The sequence below is a fragment of the Thermobia domestica genome, chromosome 1 (genome assembly GCF_964235325.1).
Source record: "Thermobia domestica chromosome 1, izTheDome1.hap1.1, whole genome shotgun sequence".
Taxonomy (NCBI): Eukaryota; Metazoa; Arthropoda; class Insecta; order Zygentoma; family Lepismatidae; genus Thermobia; species Thermobia domestica.
Window position 1 is genome coordinate 21,474,236 of NC_137454.1, and position 22,882 is coordinate 21,497,117.

The 22,882-nt window shown below is 34.9% G+C and overlaps 1 protein-coding gene across 2 annotated transcripts in view; it reads right to left on the reverse strand.

The window, feature by feature from the left end:
• Positions 1–15,530, reverse strand: part of LOC145683715 (uncharacterized) — a 198,235-nt gene extending 182,705 nt beyond the window's left edge. For both annotated transcript variants that reach the window (XM_081755183.1, XM_081755176.1), the window contains exon 1: positions 7,445–15,530. In XM_081755183.1, the coding sequence (XP_081611309.1) occupies positions 9,817–10,821 (1,005 nt within the window). In that variant the 5' untranslated portion in view covers positions 10,822–15,530 and the 3' untranslated portion in view covers positions 7,445–9,816. The remainder of the gene's footprint in view (positions 1–7,444) is intronic.
• Positions 15,531–22,882: the final 7,352 nt, after the last annotated feature.

A 22,882-nucleotide genomic window follows, 5' to 3' on the forward strand; every position in this document is an offset into this window, starting at 1 on the left:
CACCGCTTCAAAAGTGCAGTCGCTTGCAACCATTTTTGAAAATGTTCAATATTTGAGAGGAGTGATCTACAATTTGTAATTTTGACAAATAATTCTGAATCTCACATTTGTTATGTATATATTATATATTGTCCATAGCGTATATTGTAGTTGTTTTTAGGACGTAGTAAATATTTTAATGAACTAAATAATATTATTTATTATTTTAGTCTTTGTTATTATTATTATCTCATTACTGTTACTACAACTATTTCTCATGAAACCATCCCACCACTATAGTAATCCCCCCAAAAAAGACATGTAAGAGATATATAGTAATCCCCCCAAAAGACAGCTAAGAGATATATAGTAATCCCCCAGAAAGACATGTAAGAGATATATAGTAATCCCCCAAAAAGACAGCTAAGAGATATATATAGTAATCCCCTAAAAAGACATGTAAGAGATATATAGTAATCCCCAAAAAAGACATGTAAGAGATATATAGTAATCCCCTAAAAAGACATGTAAGAGATATATATAGTAATCACACAAAAAGACATGTAAGAGATATATAGTAATCCCCCCAAAAAACACGTAAGAGATATATAGTAATCCCTCAAAAAAGACACGTAAGAGATATATAGTAATCCCCCAAAAAGACAAGTAAGAGATATATAATAATCCCCCAAAAAGACAGCTAAGAGATATATAGTAATCCCCAAAAAGACATGTAAGAGATATATAGTAATCCCCTAAAAAGACATTTAAGAGATATATATAGTAATCACACAAAAGACATATAAGAGATATATAGTAATCCCCCAAAAAGACAAGTAAGAAATATATAGTAATCCCTCAAAAAAGACACGTAAGAGATATATAGTAATCCCCCAAAAAAGACAAGTAAGAGCTATATATAATCACACAAAAAGACATGTAAGAGATATATAGTAATCCCCCAAAAAGACAAGTAAGAGATATATAGTAATCCCCCAAAAAAGACACGTAAGAGATATATAGTAATCCCCCAAAAAGACAAGTAAGAGATATATAGTAATCCCCCAAAAAAGACAAGTAAGATATATATATAGTAATCACATAAAAAAGACAAGTAAGAAATATATAGTAATCCCCCAAAAGGAGATGTAAGAGATATATAGTAATCCCCAAAAAGACATGTAAGAAATATATATATAGTAATCACATAAAAAGACAAGTAAGAAATATATAGTAATCCCCCAAAAGGACATGTAAGAGATATATAGTAATCCCCCAAAAAAGACATATAAGAGATATATAGTAATCCCCAAAAAAAGACATGTAAGAGATATCGGACCCAATGCAAGTAAATAAATAAATAAATTTTCTTTTCTTGAAATGCGTAATAGCATTTTATTCGGTGCTTTTTTTTTTGGCGTTTTCTTTTTCACAAATATGAAGTTTTATAAGTTATCGTAAGCGATAATATTCAATATGTATTACACCGAATCCACCTTATATCTAACTTCGCCCCACACCGAGTTTTCCGTACACCGATTTTTCTGCATAGCGAATATTCCTACACTGAGTTTTCTTACACCGAATCTTTCTAGACCCAGTATTTACATTGACCTTATTTTTCTTCTTTTTTATTTTGCCCACCAAATCAACTTGCAGGTACACAAATACTAATGCAGAAATCTAAATATGGGTAAGGCCCTTGAACTAATAATAAACAGTAACAAAGATTGATGTACATCACTATTCATTTTAAAGTAAATTAAATTGAAGTAATAGTCCACAGCTTTAAATTTGCGATTAAATCGTCACAACTCTAAATCAGAGATAGCGTAGATTAGCGACATCTATTAACGTGAGTGTTTACTATTATATTAGGAATTAGCGTGGGCCGTTTCTTTTTTATAATTAGGATATTATTTTTTATAATTAGAATGTTATTTTTATAATTAGAAAATTATTTTTTATAATTAGAATGTTATTTTTATAATTAGATTTTTTAATAATTAGAATGTTATTTTTATAATTAGAAAATATTTTTTATAATTAGAAAATTATTTTTTATAATTAGAAAATTATTTTTTATAATTAGAAAATTATTTTTTATAATTAGAAAATTATTTGACTGTTAGAAGTATGTGCGTTGCTGTTTGGAGAAAATAAACATCAATAAGAGTGTGTTTTATATATACAGTAAACAAATAAAAGAAATGATTCAATAGAATAAAATCTATTCAATTATTATTGATCATGATTCTCAAAAATTACGCACAAGAATTTTACCCCAAAGCACTTCGTTTTGTTGAGGTCGATGGCATATATATCGATTGAAAATTAAAAAAAATCTTTTTTAGTTTTACGTTCCACGATTATGTTCTTTTATGCTAAGGAAGATGGATGCTTAAGGCATGAGAATGATGACCGAAGAATTGGTGGAATAAGAATGTGGGAGAAAACCCCGAGAAAACCTAACGACACGATGTTGTCCACCACAAATTTACTTGGTCGAGGATCGAATCCAGGAATCCACGCACCAGAGGTAAGCGATCTACCACTGGGCCATCGTTTTCCCAGGAAACCAATTGAGAGGTTACTAGCTCGAGAAGAAAATGGAAAAGAAGTGATGTGCGGATTTCTTTGACAATACGTGAAATATTTTGAAATGTGAGTTCTTAAGAGTCTTCATCCCGGCGAAATTAAAATACCGCTAATTTTACAGTAATTATGTGATATCTTCAAATAGATAAAAGATAATTGAAATATGGAACAAGATCGCCCTAGACAATATTATTTTGCGTGAGGTACCGTTATCACAAGTCACCTAGTGGCTTTCCGTTTTCAGATGTTTAGAAACGCGAAAATAAATGCCGCTTTTCAAAATGGCTTGAAATCGAAAGCAGATAAGTGAGTCGTGATAACGGTTTCTCATGCAAAATAATATTGTCTAGGGCGCTCTTGTTCCACATTTCGATTATCTTTTATCTATTTGAAGATATCACATAATTACTGTAAAATTAGCGGTATTTTAATTTCGCCCGGATGAAGACTCTTAACGACCTACCCTTCGCGATCTCATCATCCTACACTTCTCCACTGGCTCAGTGGTCGCGCTTAGTAATATTAGGAGCAGTTTTTTCCAACCTGCAGACCACGACCTCTGAGGTGTACGAAGAGCGAACAAGAGTATGCAAGTTATTGACAACCCCCCCTCCCCAAAAAAAAACTATATTCGTAATTACAAATATTATGAATATTGTAACAAAGCGGTGTTAAATTACATACTGTACATACACAAAATAACTATTGAGTAAGAACTGTGGTCCCATTAATTACAAAGGTGGTTAAAAAAATAATACTGCATTGCAATGGTATGCAGAAATTTTACTCGAAATAAATATAAATTGATGAAAATTCAATGATGTATCTAAATTCTCAAAAGGGGTCAGACTAATGAACTGGAAGGAGGAGGGAGGTGAAGTATGGAGTGTTTACGAAGAGGAATGCTATGTAAAAAAGGCGGGGAACAACTGGCAGGGGCGTAAATAAGCGCCCCGCAGACCCCGCTTTGCAGGGGGCCAAGCCATCAGGGGGCCCCCAAATCCTGAAGTGGGGCGTAGAGAAAGGGTCCCACTGTACGCTGTCTGCGGGGTGGCCCCCAAGCCTTTAGTTACGCCACTGACAATTGGGCTTGGGTATGTGTCTTAGAAACTGTTTTGGCTTAATACTTTAAGACAAACATAGTTATTGTAGAATTAAATTTATAAAAACGAAGTGAGGAGGGAATTCATGAGCTCTTAATGGTTTCAGAGCCCTTAAATTATTTGAGCAACACATCTGGACGCTTTAACAAAGTAATACTGAAGAAATAGTTTGTTTAACCCAAGTGAAAAGCTAATGACGTAACATGCAGGTGGTGAACAAATTCCTTCCTAACATGTGGACAATGGTAAAATGTCAGCTGGAAGCGCCAATGGATGGAGGCCACAACATTCTGAAGTCAGTGGTTGTCAATATTGCGATATACATTACACTTCTTTTTTAATGAAGTGAACAAGATGTTAATATGAAATACTAACAGTTTTATTTTTTTTTCTTTTCTGGATACTAAACCAGGAAGTGGGCGCTCTTAACACGAAATGTGTTTTAACAAATTGCTTTCTTGTTTTGGTACTTGTTATCTTGAACATTTTTCTTTTTTCGTTGGTTTCTGAGTATTTTTTCAATACTCTTATAAAAACAACAAATATTTACTGAAGGTGTTTCATATCTGTTAATAAGATGAAACATCCGGTTGGCGTAGACGTCCATTTTTTAGTAATAACGGGCGTGGTGTCGAGTTTGATCCCTGGCAAAGGTACTGTTTCAAACACACTGAGTCTAGTTGTCTTGATGGCATAGGCGTTCACTAAAGTGTGTTAGAAAACATTGGAAACCAATGGGCTACCCTACTGTCCCCATTGTGTTGGGCTTAGTGTCTGTGCTGCAAAATTGTCGATTATGGGAGACTACCTATTGGAAAATGTACGGAACCAGATAACATCTTTTAAAGTGTGAGACAAAGCTGATGGTGTGTACTCTAAGCAAATCAAACGAAAACTGTGACACGATTTGCCATGTTATAAAGAAGTGTGGCTAGATAGACACACTACAACGTAAACAGGTGACAGATAGACTGACGTAAATATCTACAAAGACTTGGCAACACCGCATCTCTCTTGCTAAAAGCGTTCAAAGGAAACCCGAAGCACCACTTTGAAAGCCATCAAGTTTGTTTCACGCTTTACTTTACAAAGAAAGAGTAATTATTTATATGAAAATTTCATCAAAATATCCTGATATAAACGAGGGGGGACTCAAAAGAAACCGGACTGAAAGCGCGTGGCCGTTCCTAAGCGCAGTAGAGAGTTCTTCCGCTAGTTGGGTCTAGTAGAGACCTTCCCAAATCAGTTACCCAAGTAACGTCTGCGTACAAGTTAACGTTTGATCGTAATGTTGTTTTTCTCAACTGTACTGCTATGCCACTAAATCGTTATGACAGATTTAAAGGAAAAAGAGTGTTTGAAATTTTGCTTTCTGCTTGAAAAGATAGGCAACGGAAGCTTACCAAATGCTTCAACCGAGGATGTCATGAACTGCACGCAAGTTTTCGAGTGGTTTGGACGCTGTAAACGTGGTGAGATTGTAAAAATAAGACTTATATTGGGGGAATCAAATTTATGATGGGATAAATTTGATTTCGATTCCTGAGAATGGATGCGTTAATTACCATACCGATATGCATGTAGCTCATGGAGAGCTGAAGTTAATGCCACGGGGCTCGAACTCCAGGTCTCCAAGTTTAAAATTGATTATTGTCCTCCGAAAGATAAAAGAGAAAGTAAAAGTGATACTATTAACTAATATATATTCTACTTTTTCCCCAAAACGGTGTAACCAGGGCGCTAGGAAAAAGTAGGCGCGTAGTTATTACGAAAGTTTAGGTATAGAAATCACCGGTTAATATTCGCAGAATATCCACATGCTGCAAAGCTGAAAGAAACATAACATACTAGTTTGGTACTCAAGAGACGGGCTGTGCTGACTATCCCACATGCAGCAAGTGAATAATAATAATAATAATAATAATAACGATTGCTGAGTGAATAAAATTTAGAAAGAAAAAAAAAGAAATTAAATGAAGAATAATAATTTGGATTGTTAAGCCTGAAACGGTCAGCTCAGCTTGTCTCTCACTATGTTGGTGCAACAATTTTAAAAAAAATGATCTATCAAAGTTTGGAGAGGGTAGAAAGTTAAAAAAAATGGTAATGCAACAAATGACAACAGTTATATGAAATTTAGGTAACAGTGATAAAATTTATTTTTAAGAATTTAAAAGTGAATAAAAAAAATCATAAATTAGTTAACGAAATAACAATGACAGGGATTTAAAAAAAAATAGATTTAAAAAAAAATAGATTTAAAAAAAAAAATAAACAAATGTTCTTAATCCCTTCAAATAAGGATATTTCAGTAACCAGATCCTTCTATACTGATGCTAAATTTGGTACTATTCACGAAATCTGAAGGATTTCGGTCTCCTGTTTATCGTTTTACTATTTTTGTTATTCTCTTCATAACATACTACAAAATCGGAGCACTTCTAAAACAAAATTATTTTGACACTTTAGAACAGTTGCATAGAAAAATTGAAATGAATTCTCTGTTTTTATGATTTGTTAACTTAACACAATAACAAAATAATCGTTTTAGCAAATATAAAAGTACTCATGAAACACATATTATATTTATCAAGGAGAACCATGAAAAGAAATTGATGAAAGTAGAAAGGGGTGAATTAACGAGAGATAATTATGTAATTTTGAATTTAGAAAAATAAATAGGTTTTGACTTGCTAGCAAGATTAGAACAATCAAAAAAAAAAATATAGAAAGGAAGATAGGAGAGACGTGCACTTCTGAAACCTTATTGTTTATGCATTGGTTTACATAATAATCATATAAGCAAATTTATACACATATTCAGCATTAAAAAAAAATAAATCACCTCAAGACAAGACATTTAATGATATCAATTATTTCTATAATAATAATAATATACGGTATTTTCATACACATTTACATATACACAGAATATATATATTTAAACAAATATTCATGGTGGTAATTAAAAAGGTTAAACGAGTATTTGGCCAAGTACTCCAGGGAATGTCGACATTTGAATTTATAGATACGTTTCTTGTAAATATTTCTTAGTAACGATAATTAGGCTGGGGAATATCTGTCTTTCTAAATATTTCTTTTGCGGGGATACGTCTAAGCCTAATATTCCTCATCTAAACTAATCTAATTTGAGTCACGTTAATTCATAGTTTGATGCCGCAATATATATATATGTATATATATATTGTTGACACGTTTCTCATATTTTAGGAACAGTAAGCTTACAACCACATACTTAAAAAAAAAAGAACTTTTCTCTTTACAAGTAATACCTATTCAATGATTTTAAATTTGATATTTTTACAATACTGCATTACCAGGATTAAAACGAATACCAGTATACTTGATAAATTCATGTTACAAAAACAACAACAAAAAAAATGTTATAAATGCTGAACTGAGATCTGATTTGTTAACTTCTTTACACTAAGCTATAATTCCATTTTTTTAAATATATATATTACATAACGTTAATTAATCACAACAGAAATTCCAATTATATTCTTCATGGTCATGATAATAAAATAAAAATTATGTAGAAAACTCATCCTGGCTATTGTATGTAAATTTTAAAAAAATAAAGTTTATAAATCGTTCCTTCCGTCCAACGACAGAAAATTGGAATATTGATAATTATTCCGACCTGATGCTACACAGAGTTTATAGATGAGAGGATGGGATCGGCCAAAGTACTCCGGCTTTGAATCGTAACAAGGGAGAAAAATGTTTAAAACTTCTCCTACCTTTTCGCCGTTGCCTTGCATCTTTGGATCGTCCACTATAGATGTAATTACCTCAGTGCTGCGAAGCCACCACACTACACTGCACGCGATGTAGCTCCTGCTATTCACTCCACCCTGGATTATAGAAGTCCTTCCTTCATAACCCGACGGCTGCATCTCTGGCAGATGAGTCTTTTCTGATCCTCAAGCTATCTCCTCTCGAGACGAGGATTCTTGGAAGGTTTTCCCCACTACTGGTATCTTCTACTGGTCATCTAGTCTTTCTTTCTTTGTATTTTTTTTTATATTTTAATTTTATCGCACACCTTCACTCAGTTTCTCCATCAGGCACTAATATGCGCGTGTTTTTCTCACCACTATGAAGCGGGAATGTACTTTGCCACTACACTACGTTTGCTTATTACGTCGTTTAACCAAATAAAAAAAAATGTTTTAAAAAAATTGCGAATGATATATAGTTTTTTAATATACGTATGTAAATATAGGTCATATATATATATAATTGTTTTGGAGCGAGTAAATGTTTTGGAGTAAGTTGTCACGCGGGTTATCCTAGCAAAGCACCACTATTGTTCACTTAGCCACACATTCTAATTTTTCTCTTTACGCACATAAAAAATATGTGAACGGAATGTAGGTGTCTTGAGTTGTGTGTCTTTGGACAACCACGTTCTAGAAACACCACTCACTTCCTCGAGTGCCTTTCAACTAACTCCCAACAAAAATCTTTTTTTTTCTGTTCTTTGAAAATTTAAAAATTAGAACCTCTCTGTGTTAGTGGCTGGTTTATTTTTAAAAGAAAATCCGTTGTGAAGGATGGCGTAGTTTAGAGTAGATAACCATTGTCCAGTTCTCTGCTTTCTTTTTTTTTTTTAAAAAAATACGTTTTTCAACTTGGGTGGTGTGCTTCCCTCAGCCAGAGTAGGGGGGAACCTTACTGACCCTTCTTCGGTGAAAGTGGGTGATCGATGCAAGGCAATGGAGGTTAGGAGAAGGGATGTTTACTTTAAAAAAAGAAACTTTGACTGCCAAAAATAAGTATTCTAATAATAAATAATTTTGAACGTTATATATTGAAAATGCATAAGAATATTTGCTCATGGGAGCGAATGTTACAAATACCCCCCTCCTAAGATGGAGCAAGTGCTGCAATGAAGTTGTGGCACGGCTTCATCCTAAGAGAGTCGATGTTACATTAAAGGTACAAAAATTCCACATCAAAATGTAAGTTCCTAAAAATCCGAACCCTAATATCACATTGTGTTAGCTTTAACAAATACATAAGAATCCTAGCTCTAATTGTCCATGTGGTTATGACTTTCCATATAATGTCTTTGTGGTCAGTGTGGTCCCGGGCTTCAAGTATGTGGTCATTTTGAGCTTTTCATACTTAGCACATGTGGCATGGTTTCAATAGTACCGTGATATTTAATTTCGCCATCAACTACAAGAATTCATTTTCCCAAAGTACTGTCTTCACTAGGTGACACAATCGCCTTTTAATACAATCATCAGCGTGTTGGACTACAGGGAAGGATGACATCAGAGTTCAGAGGATTTTCTGGAGACAGAGCTCCTCCTTATGCGAGGGCAAAGCCATTGCTTGCACTGAAGATTTCATTATCCGGCTGCACTTTCACTTCTTCTACAAAACGTCTTAATATTATGAACACTATATTCTGTGGGCAAGATCTCATATTGTAGGCATCAATGCACTGAAGCTTGTAAGTTGTTGGTGGCTGCTCGCAGCTCAGAGCTTATCCACTTTCAGCTCGGCGCGTTCATCGCAGGATCATCACCAACAGGAAGGGGTGCGTTGAGTCTCTTGCTCCAAACGCAAAACTCCACTTCCGAGCTCAACTCGGGAATTTCTCTCTTCCGATGGCTCTCTATCTCTACATATATGCATCTCTAGGCAATTTTACGTGCATTTCAAAGATTCTCTCTCCTAAGCCGGTTTTAATAGTAAGTGTCGCATTTTGGCGGATATCTTTGTCCATCTGTCCTCTGTATTCATGTTTGCCTCACTTCCCAATATCAGTCATTAATTTCAAGAATACGCTGGTTAATCACAATTTTACTCTGGTCTGTTATGGTGTCCACACTTCATTCTCTACTAAGGTGAGCCAGATTTATTTCAATTCGGCGTGCCATTCTAACAGATTTTTGTCTACTGCTCCTGCAGTACGTTCTCTATGCAAGTTTTTGGATTCTTCTTTTCTAATCGCTTGAAATACAGTTTCTTCCCATATACAATCATCGTTGTAATTTGTTTGAATTTCTTCCATGCTTTCATCCTTCATGTTGGACTGCTTTCTAGCATGCGCGCTCTCTCTGACCATCATCTCGAACCCTGGGCCACTAGTCAAGTCCTAATACACCGATAGTACGGTGAATTGAATGGTAACGAAGCTGGTACCATTCAGGTTGTATGCAGTGTGTTTATTTCTCTCTGGTGAACATTGATATGGCAAACTTGTTCTTTCTGGCCAATTGTCATCGGGCATTTCTTGACATTTAAGTCTCTTGATAATACCCATCCGTATACCATACCGGCCTCTTTTACCTTTCATGTATGCATGTTCTTTGGTACTGCTATCTTTATCATATAAGTTGAAGCAGGTTGCACTTACGTCATCTTGCCAGTTTTCATCACTCCCTTCCTGGCTGGACACGGGCTTTACCTGACTGCTGTGGTTGCCATGCGCGTCACTAACATCGCATTGATAATTCTTATGCCGGAATGACTCTTTATTCATGCATTCGGGTTTTCCCTTGGCATCGGACTTGCGAGTGTCTTCTTCTCTGTATGAAGACCTTTTCTTGTGAAGCTTGTGCTGGTCATTCCCTCTTCTGTATGGATGACTCCGTTCTTGTTCTCGACGTCCTTCATGCGAGTTCCGTAACTTTACATACTTCTCGAGTCTTGGCGAGATTCTTATTTTACCTGGAACTGTCCTTCCTTGCAATTTACGCTTCACCTTGGGAGTCTTCAAGGTGTGTGGACTAGCTGCAGGGCTGTCCATTGGAAAGTGGGACTCCTCAATCTCCTGACTGGAATCCTGCTGAGTTTGGTGCTCTAATGCTTGCGGCTGTTGTGGCTTACTGCTTGCTTCTGGCACTGTCTGTGCAGATTGAGAATCGATTTCGATATTGTCTTTCACCCGCTGCATGCTTTCTCTACTCTCTTCCGTCTGTTCTATCTTTTTTGTCAGATTTTCCTCTAGCTTCTTAGTTTGCTCCTGTATTTCCTCTAGCTTCTTAGTTTGCTCCTCTATTTCCTCTGTGAGCTTTCCTAGTTCTTCTGTATTCTTTTGCATCTGTTCTATTAGAACTAGTGCCCATGCTGGTGCATCTGCGAGCGCTCCTGTCATCATTTTTGAACTTCTGAGCACGCAGTCTTGGCATCTGAAACTAGACTTATAAAGCTAACATATCAATCTACAGGAACTAAGTAGCAGACACTCACAATGAAACGCATACACATGCAGTTTTAAAAATATTATTTTTTTATAGAATAGAAGAAAACAATCTTGTAAAAAAAAATTATCACTCCGTAGTATAACTAACACACTTATACTTCTTCTTATTCATAAAAGAAGTGGTACTTTGCTAAGGATCACCCATTGGTGACAACATAACTCACACATCACAGCGCTCCATAATTATTACTAATTACAATTAAAAGTGAAATTAACACATATACTAAATTTTAATAATAAAGTAAATATAAAATACTTAGCTTACACAATATACTAACACTATTAATACTACGTTCTTTAACATACTGAGAACACAAATGAATATATAAATATATGAAACATATGATAGAGATTCTAATATATATACTGTATACACACATATAAGTTAAATTTAAAGAAATAATGTGAATCAGTATCTCACCCTGCAATTTTAATTTGCTTACCTTTCTTTTTCTTCTTCTTCTTCTTCTTAATTATATACCTATTTTTTAAAAAACAAACCAATCCAATGCACTATGTCATCTTCTTTGCCAGCAAAACAAACAAATGGATGAATACACACTTCTTTCTTTATAACTTTCCTGGAAAAGAATGTAAAGTGGAAAGGGTAAACGACCGTAAGTCGTTTTCTATTATGTTGTTCGATTCCTTTAATTCTCATTTCTAGTAAAAGAATTTCGGATCTCTATCTGTTCTATTTCTTTTCATTCCATATTAAACAACAGACAAATAAACTGTTTTTTTTCTTTTTTTTAAAAAAAGTACTAAATTACATTTCTCCTTATTTCAATATAGTAACCATCCTGAAAGAATTAAAGTTTTCGTTTTTTTTTTTTTTTTTAAAAAAAAGAATCTTCATCGTTGCCGGAATATATTTTTGTCAATGCTTATTTTGTATATCCTCTCGAAATATTTATTCCATTGTAAGCATTATAGCTTCATTCTTTCCATACTACAATGGACCTCATTCTTCTTTCGTCCCTCCTGAAAGAGAAAGTGAATTGGAGAGGGGGACAGAACGTGTGTCGTTCCATATAGATTGGGTCGCTCTTCTTCTTTCCTCTTTTTATACCCCATTTTAAAAAAAGATTTTCGATTAACACCAACAGTGACGAATATAGAACCACGATTTCTATTAACTTATTAGTTAATTTTTCGGAGCTAATAAACTACGTTTCGGTCCTTGTTCGGTGACGCCATTTTTTGTAAAAATGAGACTTATATTGGGGGAATCAAATTTATGATGGGATAAATTTGATTTCGATTCCTGAGAATGGATGCGTTAATTACCATACCGATATGCATGTAGCTCATGGAGAGCTGAAGTTAATGCCACGGGGCTCGAACTCCAGGTCTCCAAGTTTAAAATTGATTATTGTCCTCCGAAAGATAAAAGAGAAAGTAAAAGTGATACTATTAACTAATATATATTCTACTTTTTCCCCAAAACGGTGTAACCAGGGCGCTAGGAAAAAGTAGGCGCGTAGTTATTACGAAAGTTTAGGTATAGAAATCACCGGTTAATATTCGCAGAATATCCACATGCTGCAAAGCTGAAAGAAACATAACATACTAGTTTGGTACTCAAGAGACGGGCTGTGCTGACTATCCCACATGCAGCAAGTGAATAATAATAATAATAATAATAATAACGATTGCTGAGTGAATAAAATTTAGAAAGAAAAAAAAAGAAATTAAATGAAGAATAATAATTTGGATTGTTAAGCCTGAAACGGTCAGCTCAGCTTGTCTCTCACTATGTTGGTGCAACAATTTTAAAAAAAATGATCTATCAAAGTTTGGAGAGGGTAGAAAGTTAAAAAAAAATGGTAATGCAACAAATGACAACAGTTATATGAAATTTAGGTAACAGTGATAAAATTTATTTTTAAGAATTTAAAAGTGAATAAAAAAAATCATAAATTAGTTAACGAAATAACAATGACAGGGATTTAAAAAAAAATAGATTTAAAAAAAAATAGATTTAAAAAAAAAATAAACAAATGTTCTTAATCCCTTCAAATAAGGATATTTCAGTAACCAGATCCTTCTATACTGATGCTAAATTTGGTACTATTCACGAAATCTGAAGGATTTCGGTCTCCTGTTTATCGTTTTACTATTTTTGTTATTCTCTTCATAACATACTACAAAATCGGAGCACTTCTAAAACAAAATTATTTTGACACTTTAGAACAGTTGCATAGAAAAATTGAAATGAATTCTCTGTTTTTATGATTTGTTAACTTAACACAATAACAAAATAATCGTTTTAGCAAATATAAAAGTACTCATGAAACACATATTATATTTATCAAGGAGAACCATGAAAAGAAATTGATGAAAGTAGAAAGGGGTGAATTAACGAGAGATAATTATGTAATTTTGAATTTAGAAAAATAAATAGGTTTTGACTTGCTAGCAAGATTAGAACAATCAAAAAAAAAAATATAGAAAGGAAGATAGGAGAGACGTGCACTTCTGAAACCTTATTGTTTATGCATTGGTTTACATAATAATCATATAAGCAAATTTATACACATATTCAGCATTAAAAAAAAATAAATCACCTCAAGACAAGACATTTAATGATATCAATTATTTCTATAATAATAATAATATACGGTATTTTCATACACATTTACATATACACAGAATATATATATTTAAACAAATATTCATGGTGGTAATTAAAAAGGTTAAACGAGTATTTGGCCAAGTACTCCAGGGAATGTCGACATTTGAATTTATAGATACGTTTCTTGTAAATATTTCTTAGTAACGATAATTAGGCTGGGGAATATCTGTCTTTCTAAATATTTCTTTTGCGGGGATACGTCTAAGCCTAATATTCCTCATCTAAACTAATCTAATTTGAGTCACGTTAATTCATAGTTTGATGCCGCAATATATATATATGTATATATATATTGTTGACACGTTTCTCATATTTTAGGAACAGTAAGCTTACAACCACATACTTAAAAAAAAAAGAACTTTTCTCTTTACAAGTAATACCTATTCAATGATTTTAAATTTGATATTTTTACAATACTGCATTACCAGGATTAAAACGAATACCAGTATACTTGATAAATTCATGTTACAAAAACAACAACAAAAAAAAATGTTATAAATGCTGAACTGAGATCTGATTTGTTAACTTCTTTACACTAAGCTATAATTCCATTTTTTTAAATATATATATTACATAACGTTAATTAATCACAACAGAAATTCCAATTATATTCTTCATGGTCATGATAATAAAATAAAAATTATGTAGAAAACTCATCCTGGCTATTGTATGTAAATTTTAAAAAAATAAAGTTTATAAATCGTTCCTTCCGTCCAACGACAGAAAATTGGAATATTGATAATTATTCCGACCTGATGCTACACAGAGTTTATAGATGAGAGGATGGGATCGGCCAAAGTACTCCGGCTTTGAATCGTAACAAGGGAGAAAAATGTTTAAAACTTCTCCTACCTTTTCGCCGTTGCCTTGCATCTTTGGATCGTCCACTATAGATGTAATTACCTCAGTGCTGCGAAGCCACCACACTACACTGCACGCGATGTAGCTCCTGCTATTCACTCCACCCTGGATTATAGAAGTCCTTCCTTCATAACCCGACGGCTGCATCTCTGGCAGATGAGTCTTTTCTGATCCTCAAGCTATCTCCTCTCGAGACGAGGATTCTTGGAAGGTTTTCCCCACTACTGGTATCTTCTACTGGTCATCTAGTCTTTCTTTCTTTGTATTTTTTTTTATATTTTAATTTTATCGCACACCTTCACTCAGTTTCTCCATCAGGCACTAATATGCGCGTGTTTTTCTCACCACTATGAAGCGGGAATGTACTTTGCCACTACACTACGTTTGCTTATTACGTCGTTTAACCAAATAAAAAAAAATGTTTTAAAAAAATTGCGAATGATATATAGTTTTTTAATATACGTATGTAAATATAGGTCATATATATATATAATTGTTTTGGAGCGAGTAAATGTTTTGGAGTAAGTTGTCACGCGGGTTATCCTAGCAAAGCACCACTATTGTTCACTTAGCCACACATTCTAATTTTTCTCTTTACGCACATAAAAAATATGTGAACGGAATGTAGGTGTCTTGAGTTGTGTGTCTTTGGACAACCACGTTCTAGAAACACCACTCACTTCCTCGAGTGCCTTTCAACTAACTCCCAACAAAAATCTTTTTTTTTCTGTTCTTTGAAAATTTAAAAATTAGAACCTCTCTGTGTTAGTGGCTGGTTTATTTTTAAAAGAAAATCCGTTGTGAAGGATGGCGTAGTTTAGAGTAGATAACCATTGTCCAGTTCTCTGCTTTCTTTTTTTTTTTTTAAAAAAATACGTTTTTCAACTTGGGTGGTGTGCTTCCCTCAGCCAGAGTAGGGGGGAACCTTACTGACCCTTCTTCGGTGAAAGTGGGTGATCGATGCAAGGCAATGGAGGTTAGGAGAAGGGATGTTTACTTTAAAAAAAGAAACTTTGACTGCCAAAAATAAGTATTCTAATAATAAATAATTTTGAACGTTATATATTGAAAATGCATAAGAATATTTGCTCATGGGAGCGAATGTTACAAGATGAGTGTTGAAAATCATTTTCGTTCTAGGCGGCTTTCATAATCTTGAAACGACGAAAGTATTGAAAACGATCCGCCAAAATGTCAAAAAATATCGTCGTTTCACTATCGACGAAGTTTCAGAACAGACAGGAGTGAGTTGGAGCTCATTCCAGCGGATTTTGACTGAGGAATTTGCATATGAGACGTGTTGCCGCGAAGTTTGTTCCTCGCTTACTCACATAGGATCAAAAACGCATTCCTCTGAATCTGAACCAGGGCTTAACAAATCAGATTGAAAGTGACACAGATTTTTCACCAAAGCCATTACAAGCGATGGGAATTGGTTTTTTGGATATGGAAGCTTTTTAATGATATGGAGGTTGTAAAAAGAGCTGCGCAGAGGGCGCTGAACGATATCAAAGTTGAAGAGTTTCAGAGGTGCTTCAGAGAATGAAAAAGAGGACTAGAAAAGTGGATTATATTTAATGGAGAGCACTTTGAAGGAGACTGAAAGAAATTTCTTAATAATAATAATAATAATAATAATAATAATAATAATAATAATAATAATAATAATAATAATAATAATAATAATAATAATAATAATAGTAATATAGAACAAAAGTCCGGTTTCTTTTGGGCCCCCTTGTATATAATGTGTTTGATGTAATTTTTAAGTATGTGAGTTTCTAAATTTGAAAAAGAAAAATTGGTATATCAAAATATCGTACAGTTTTATGCAGTCTGTGTATATTATGTAGCTTATGCTGCTACGTAAACATCATAAACAAGGTTCAAAATGATTACTTACATTCACTCATTATTCTCATGATCTAGGGATGCTCGTAAGTTTGGATAAACACATTTATTGAAACTTGTTTTAGTTGTAAACTCTTGCACCGTCCTTAACTTTCTGGCATTTCCACACGAAAAGAAGAAAGTACCAAGTACTTATGCGAGGGATCGTCAAAGGCAAACCGACAATTTACAAAACAATGTAAATATGAGCTCCACCTTTTAAAGCTTTAGCTTAATAAACGTTTTTCTTGTTATTTTTATGACCGATCCAACAACCTTTGCCTGACCTTTGTGGGTGTAGACACAGACAAGATTTTTTTTTTTTTTAGCAAACTTTAAAATTGTAATTATTATCAATCGTAATGTACTAGTTAATTTTGTTGTTACATTTTGCCCTGTTCTAGATTTTTCGTTCTTCTTTTTCCTTTTTTTTTTTTAAAAAATTGTTTAATATCATTTTCCCACAATACTCTTCTGAAACAGTGTTGCCAGACTCAAAACTCATATCCTCGTACTAAAAAGATCAAGTTTTCGTACGTGCGTCATTGCTAGTGTTAAATTAAAACATTTTCGGAGGAGAAAAATTTGGTTATTGCGAAGAGACTGAGGGGAGGGGTTATAAAAGGAAAATTAATCCTTAGTTTATTATAAGCTAGGCCTCCCGGCATAATCTCTTTTTCGGGCCCTAACAATGATCCGAAAAATTTTGAAAATTTTTCAGTTTTATGTCCCACAATTATGCCGACTAGGCTAAAGGAGACGGTGATAATGCGATATGAATGAAATGGTGGAGTGAAGAAAGTGGGAGGAAACGGGAGAACTCTGAGAAAACCCATGCACACGTTGTTTGTCCACCTCAAAGTTCACTTGGCGAGAGAGATCGAACCAAGAATACCACGCACCAGAAATGAACGCTCTACCAGTGAGCCACCGCGGCCCCGAGAGGATTTTGAAGAAAATTGCAAAAATTTTAACCGTCGTACTCTTCCTAGTAAGATAGTAACTCTTTAATATAACCGGCGTAATCTTGTGACTACCAAGGTTATGCCTGCCTCAGTAGTGAGAGGTATTTTATACAACTCCTACATGCCATATACAGCCGCTGGGATCAGTAAGGGAAAGGAAACAAATATTATGCTGGAAAAATAATTTATATTAAATAATACCAACAAAAAAGTTACAATTTCAAAATTACAAACATCTGAGTGTTCTGATCATTCTTAAAAAAAGAAAGTTATTTACAGTAGATAATTCTTTTTGCTGTATGAGATTCCCTCCCCCTTCCCCTTCGCCTTCCGTTCTATGGTTTGATTCGATCGTCTTCACTAGCGGGCTCTTGATTGTCCCCTACTCGGCACTGGTCTCAGAAGTCTTCGCTGTTCAAAGAACACCATGCAAAAGCAGTGCTGCCAACCTGAAACATTATAAAAATCCCATTTTGAGATGCAGAATTTATCATTTTGCTCTTGAATTTCCCACTCTGTACAAAATTTATAAAATATAGAAAATGAAACTTCCGTATGTCACTCACTTTCTTCAATACATAGGTGAATTCAGATCTTCTATGTAAATCAGTTTATGAATAAGTTATTAAGAGAGAAAATTGAAATTGAGACGAAAACATATACATTTTGTTGTTAGCAATTAGTATTTGAATCACGTATTTGAATCGTAATCTTCGATGGAACGTAATGAAATTAGATAAAGCAAACTTCATTCTCCAATAATTTCGTGTGGAACGTTTTGGAAGATCGTTGTTTCTCGTTTGGTATTTTATTTTAAATACCAGAATTGTGGTTAAGTTCCATGGTGTTTTTTTTTTTTTTTTGTGAATCTCAAATCACTTCCATACCAACATGCATTTTACAGTAACAAAATTTGACAATTAGCACTGATTTCATGCCTGTTGAAGAGTCATTGGTGTACTTCCCGCCCATTGAGAATTTTGTGCGCGTCGATGAGGTAAATGTATGAAAAATCCCACATATGCTACTAATTTCTACGACAATTCCCCTTATCCCTACCACAGAAAAAAATCCACAAAATGAGATTTTCCCACAAGTTACCACCACTGCGCAAAAGAGTCCGCTTGTGGTTCCTCTGCTGGATACTCCTGGAGTCGATCAAACTGAAATTCGACCAAAAAATGTCCTCTTTTTTTATTCTGGGGAGGGAGTACATATAACTACTTCAACACCCTCCTCACAAACAATCTTCTATATTTACTCTGTCGCTCGGGAGACACAAAATTTCAGTAACTACTTTATGGATCACCACAAATTTTGATGAATAGAGTTCATGCATATATTTAATATTCAAGTGGAAAAATAGCCACTTACCATGGTAAAATACACCAAGTGTGTCCTGAAACGATATCACCTTGGGAGCTTGAACCCCCCCAGCCTTAATAAAGTTCTGTGTACGCCACTGTTTATATATACACGGTAGGAGCGGATCCAAGGGGGGCTATATGGGCTATAGCTCCCCCTTGACGCTCAGGTATATACTGGATAAAATGGACTTCAATCCTGCTTTACACTGGATAAAGCTGCAAACTATGGTTTAGCCCCTCCCTTGATCATATCCTGGATCCGCCACTCTATACACGTATATCAAACTCAGGGAGAGTAATTCACCCCTGCAGCCCCAAATAATCCCCCTGAATTATGGGTGAAATAATGTCACCTAATGAGCGTAGTATGAAACCAATCAGTTCGATTTTCTTTACCACCACCTTCTGTGTGCAGCTAGGGTTGCCAACCATCCGATATTTCACCGGACAATTCGGTTTTTTATCTCCTTGTCCTGTATCGGCTACGACCTCAAAACCAAACTTTTAATGTCCGGTAATTCTTCCACATACTAGTCGTATTCTCTGTTCTATTCAGATTTATTTTGGAATGACGAAAGGAATCGTTTGTCTATGAACATGGTTAAATCAGAGCTTATAATTTGCTTTGATATTGACATATCGTGGGCGCGGAATTTGCTGGAAAGTTGAAGGCAGGAAAATTTACTGAACTTATCAAAAGTACTAAAGTGCAACAAAAGTATACTTTGAAAAGCGCAGTTAGCACTGCTTTATCCTCAGATACATCTTCCAATTAAATAACACATCCAGATCCAGCAAAAGTGTGCAAGCATTATGAGACATTACCAGCCCCAGCGAAGCTGGTAACACTTATTTTTCAAGTGTATTTTGTGCATTCCATAATTATATTGTCAATTATATTTGCTATCCCATTGTAAACGTGATGTATTATTGATGGTAGACTACAAAAGTTACGTGCGCCGACTCAACCAAAACTGGAATAAGTAAGTTTCATAAATGGTTCGAAAGTAGCTAAAGTCATTCGAACTTCGAATCGATCAGTTTTATGTGAAGTAACCACTCTCAGGTTGTTTATATTTTTGGCAATCGATAATACAATCTTAAGACAAGGTGACCAGACGTCCCATTTTAGCCGGGACAGTCCCTTATTTTCAACCCTTGTCCCGTTTTTTCCCCTGATTCTCAAACGGGACGTCTAAATGTCCCATTTTTAAGCAAACATGACCCAGGTGTCCCGTAATTATTATTCGAAATATAAATGGTCAATGCTAATTCTACACTCTTCCACACCAACACGCATTGGGAAGGTTCAGCCGTGCCTAGAACTTCTGAATATTCAAATGAGAATTGAGTGTTCTGTGGTTCAAGTGGGAATTGAGTGTGAATTCTGAGTGTTGAAGTAGTTAAAAGTATTGTTGGATAGTACTTAAGTTAGGAACATTGTGCTATCATTCTTGCTTGTGTATTTTGTAAATTGAAAACAGTGCTGAGTCCAAAAATGCAATGTGGAAGTCACCCCACCCACCCCGGTCGTCGATTCGTATGCGTCCCGTTTTTGAAAGTAAAAGTTCTGGTCACCTTGTCTTAAGGGTCTTCACTACAGCGAAATTAAACTACCGCTAATTTCAGAGCTTTTCTGTAATATCATCAAAAAAAAAAAATCGAAAAGCGGAAACGTAGTGAACTAGATATAACGATTTTGCATGTGATACCGTTATCACAAGTCACCTATCTGCTTTCGATTTGCAACTGTAGATAGATTTAACATTTTTTTTGCGGATTCTGTAAATAGCGGCATACCTAAAGCAGATAGGTGAATTGTGGTAAAGGTATGACATGCAAAATCGTATTGTATAGTTCACTACGTATTTGCTTTTCGAATATTTTGATTTGTTTTGAAGATATTACAGAAAAACTCTAAAATTAGCGGTAGTTTAATTTCGCTGTAGTGAAGACCCTTAAGAGTGTACGTACTCCAGGAGAGTGTCCGATATTTCCATTTGCAAAAGTTGGCAACCAATCCTAGGTGCAGCGCAGAGTCATTGTTGTCGCCACTGCAAATGATGTACAAGCAGAAAATGTGCATTTTTTTTTTTGAGTCGTCACTATACGTAGTCAATAATTCTTGTATACCTGGCAACACTGCCTGTTGAACACATGTATTGTACTGATCCCATAATGCCCTTACGTGAAACTAGTTTTGTATATACAATACATCAACAATTGATGCTGTACTTCTCTTATCATTATTAGTCTTTCAGATAAAAACTATTCTTTTTTTTTTTTTATTACTTTCGTGAGTTGATTCTGCATCTACCAGTTTTTTTTTTTAAACCACCCACAACCAAACGGTCAGTCCGTAAAATTGATCTATATGCTATGCATATAACAGTTATTCTCAAATTGTTTTAGTGATCATATACAAATTACATGCACCATTTTACTTCATTGTGATTTTCGTATGTGCGTTCTTTTTTTCTTCTTCTTCTTCTTTAATGCAGCTCGGAAGATCATCCGCTTTCTTGCATGCCAAAGGAAGAAGAAGAAGAAGAGGAAGAAAACACCAATTTAATTTGTATACTAAGGCATGTTTTTATTCACAGACTCGTATTCATAAACTACCCTGCTTCTTTTCCCTTTATTGTTTGTACAATATGAATGTATATATTTGTAACTTCACTAAAGTACAATAACAATGTTAAAAACAATATTCATACTAGTGGACTGTAAGGCTTGATTCGTACACCACATGAATGCAACCAAATATAAATTCACTGTATTTAATGATTACAACTACAATCTGCACAGAAAAATAATACACGAGAATAAACATGTTCACAAGGTCTTTAGTTGTAAATGATTGTAATTCGATGGCTTACTGTTTGTGATATATTGTACGATGTTCTACCATGATATATGGTCCACCAAACTGTATGCTCTTGCTGCCTCCACATTCACCCACACCAAACAATAGAAAAGCGTTAAGCAACTTGAACACTGTTGCCAGCTAAAGGCACACACACTGTTAAATACACAAATAATCCCAAACATACTCCCCCCTGTTGGTCAGCTAAGGTCTGACCAAATAAAACAAAATGATACACATAAAAAACGAAACGAACACAAAACTTGAAGCAATGTTACAACTGTACTTATTTTTTATTACTCAAATCTCAATTCTAATCCTTGTTATATGGTAATGCAACTAGTTTCTTGATGGAACGTTTATATGTTCCAGTTGTAGTACGAACTGTCACTACACGAACTAAGAAATCCTTTCCTGGGAACACCTTTTCAATGATGCCCAATTTCCACTGCAATGCAGGAACGTTGTCTTCAATCAGCAAAACTACATCTCCGACCTTGAGATTGTGTTGCGGTGAAGTTGTCTTAGAGCGTTGTTGAAGACCATGTAAATAATCTCGGGACCATCTCTTCCAAATGTGTTGTTTTAGTTGTTGTATCTTCTGCCAACGAGATAAGCGGTTGTATGGTAGATCGGTGAGGTTAGGCTCTGGTAAAGCTGTAAGTGCTTCTCCAATTAAAAAATGTCCAGGGGTGAGAACACTGATGTCGTTAGGCTCACTTGATAGCACTGTAAGTGGTCGAGAGTTGAGACAGGCCTCAATCTGTGTCAGTAATGTTGCAAACTCTTCATATGTTAACACTGCACCCTTTGTAATACGAACTAGATGGTATTTCATTGATTTTATACCGGCTTCCCATAGTCCTCCAAAATGCGGCGAATTTGGTGGTATGAAGTGCCACTGAATTCCTTCGGTCGATGTAAAATCATGAACTTGAGAACTAAAAGGATCTGATGAAAACAGCTGATACAATTCTTTCAATTCGTTGTTGGCTCCAACGAAATTTGTGCCATTGTCGCTGTATATATTGAGACATCTTCCTCGTCTGGCTATGAATCTGCGTAAAGCTGCTATGAATGACTGCGCACTAAGATCTGTTACCAATTCAAGATGTATTGCCTTGGTGGATAAACAAACAAACAACGCAACGTATGCCTTACGTACAGATCTATTTCTAACTGCTCCTGATTTTATGTAAAACGCTCCAGCGTAGTCCACGCCTACGTTTAGGAATGGTCTGGCTTGCTGCACACGAGCTGCCGGCAACTGTCCCATAAGTTGTTTTGAACCACTGGCCTTTAACTTGAAACACGTGAAGCAATGATGGATGACTTGTTTTACCACCTGCTTGCACCTGATGATCCAATA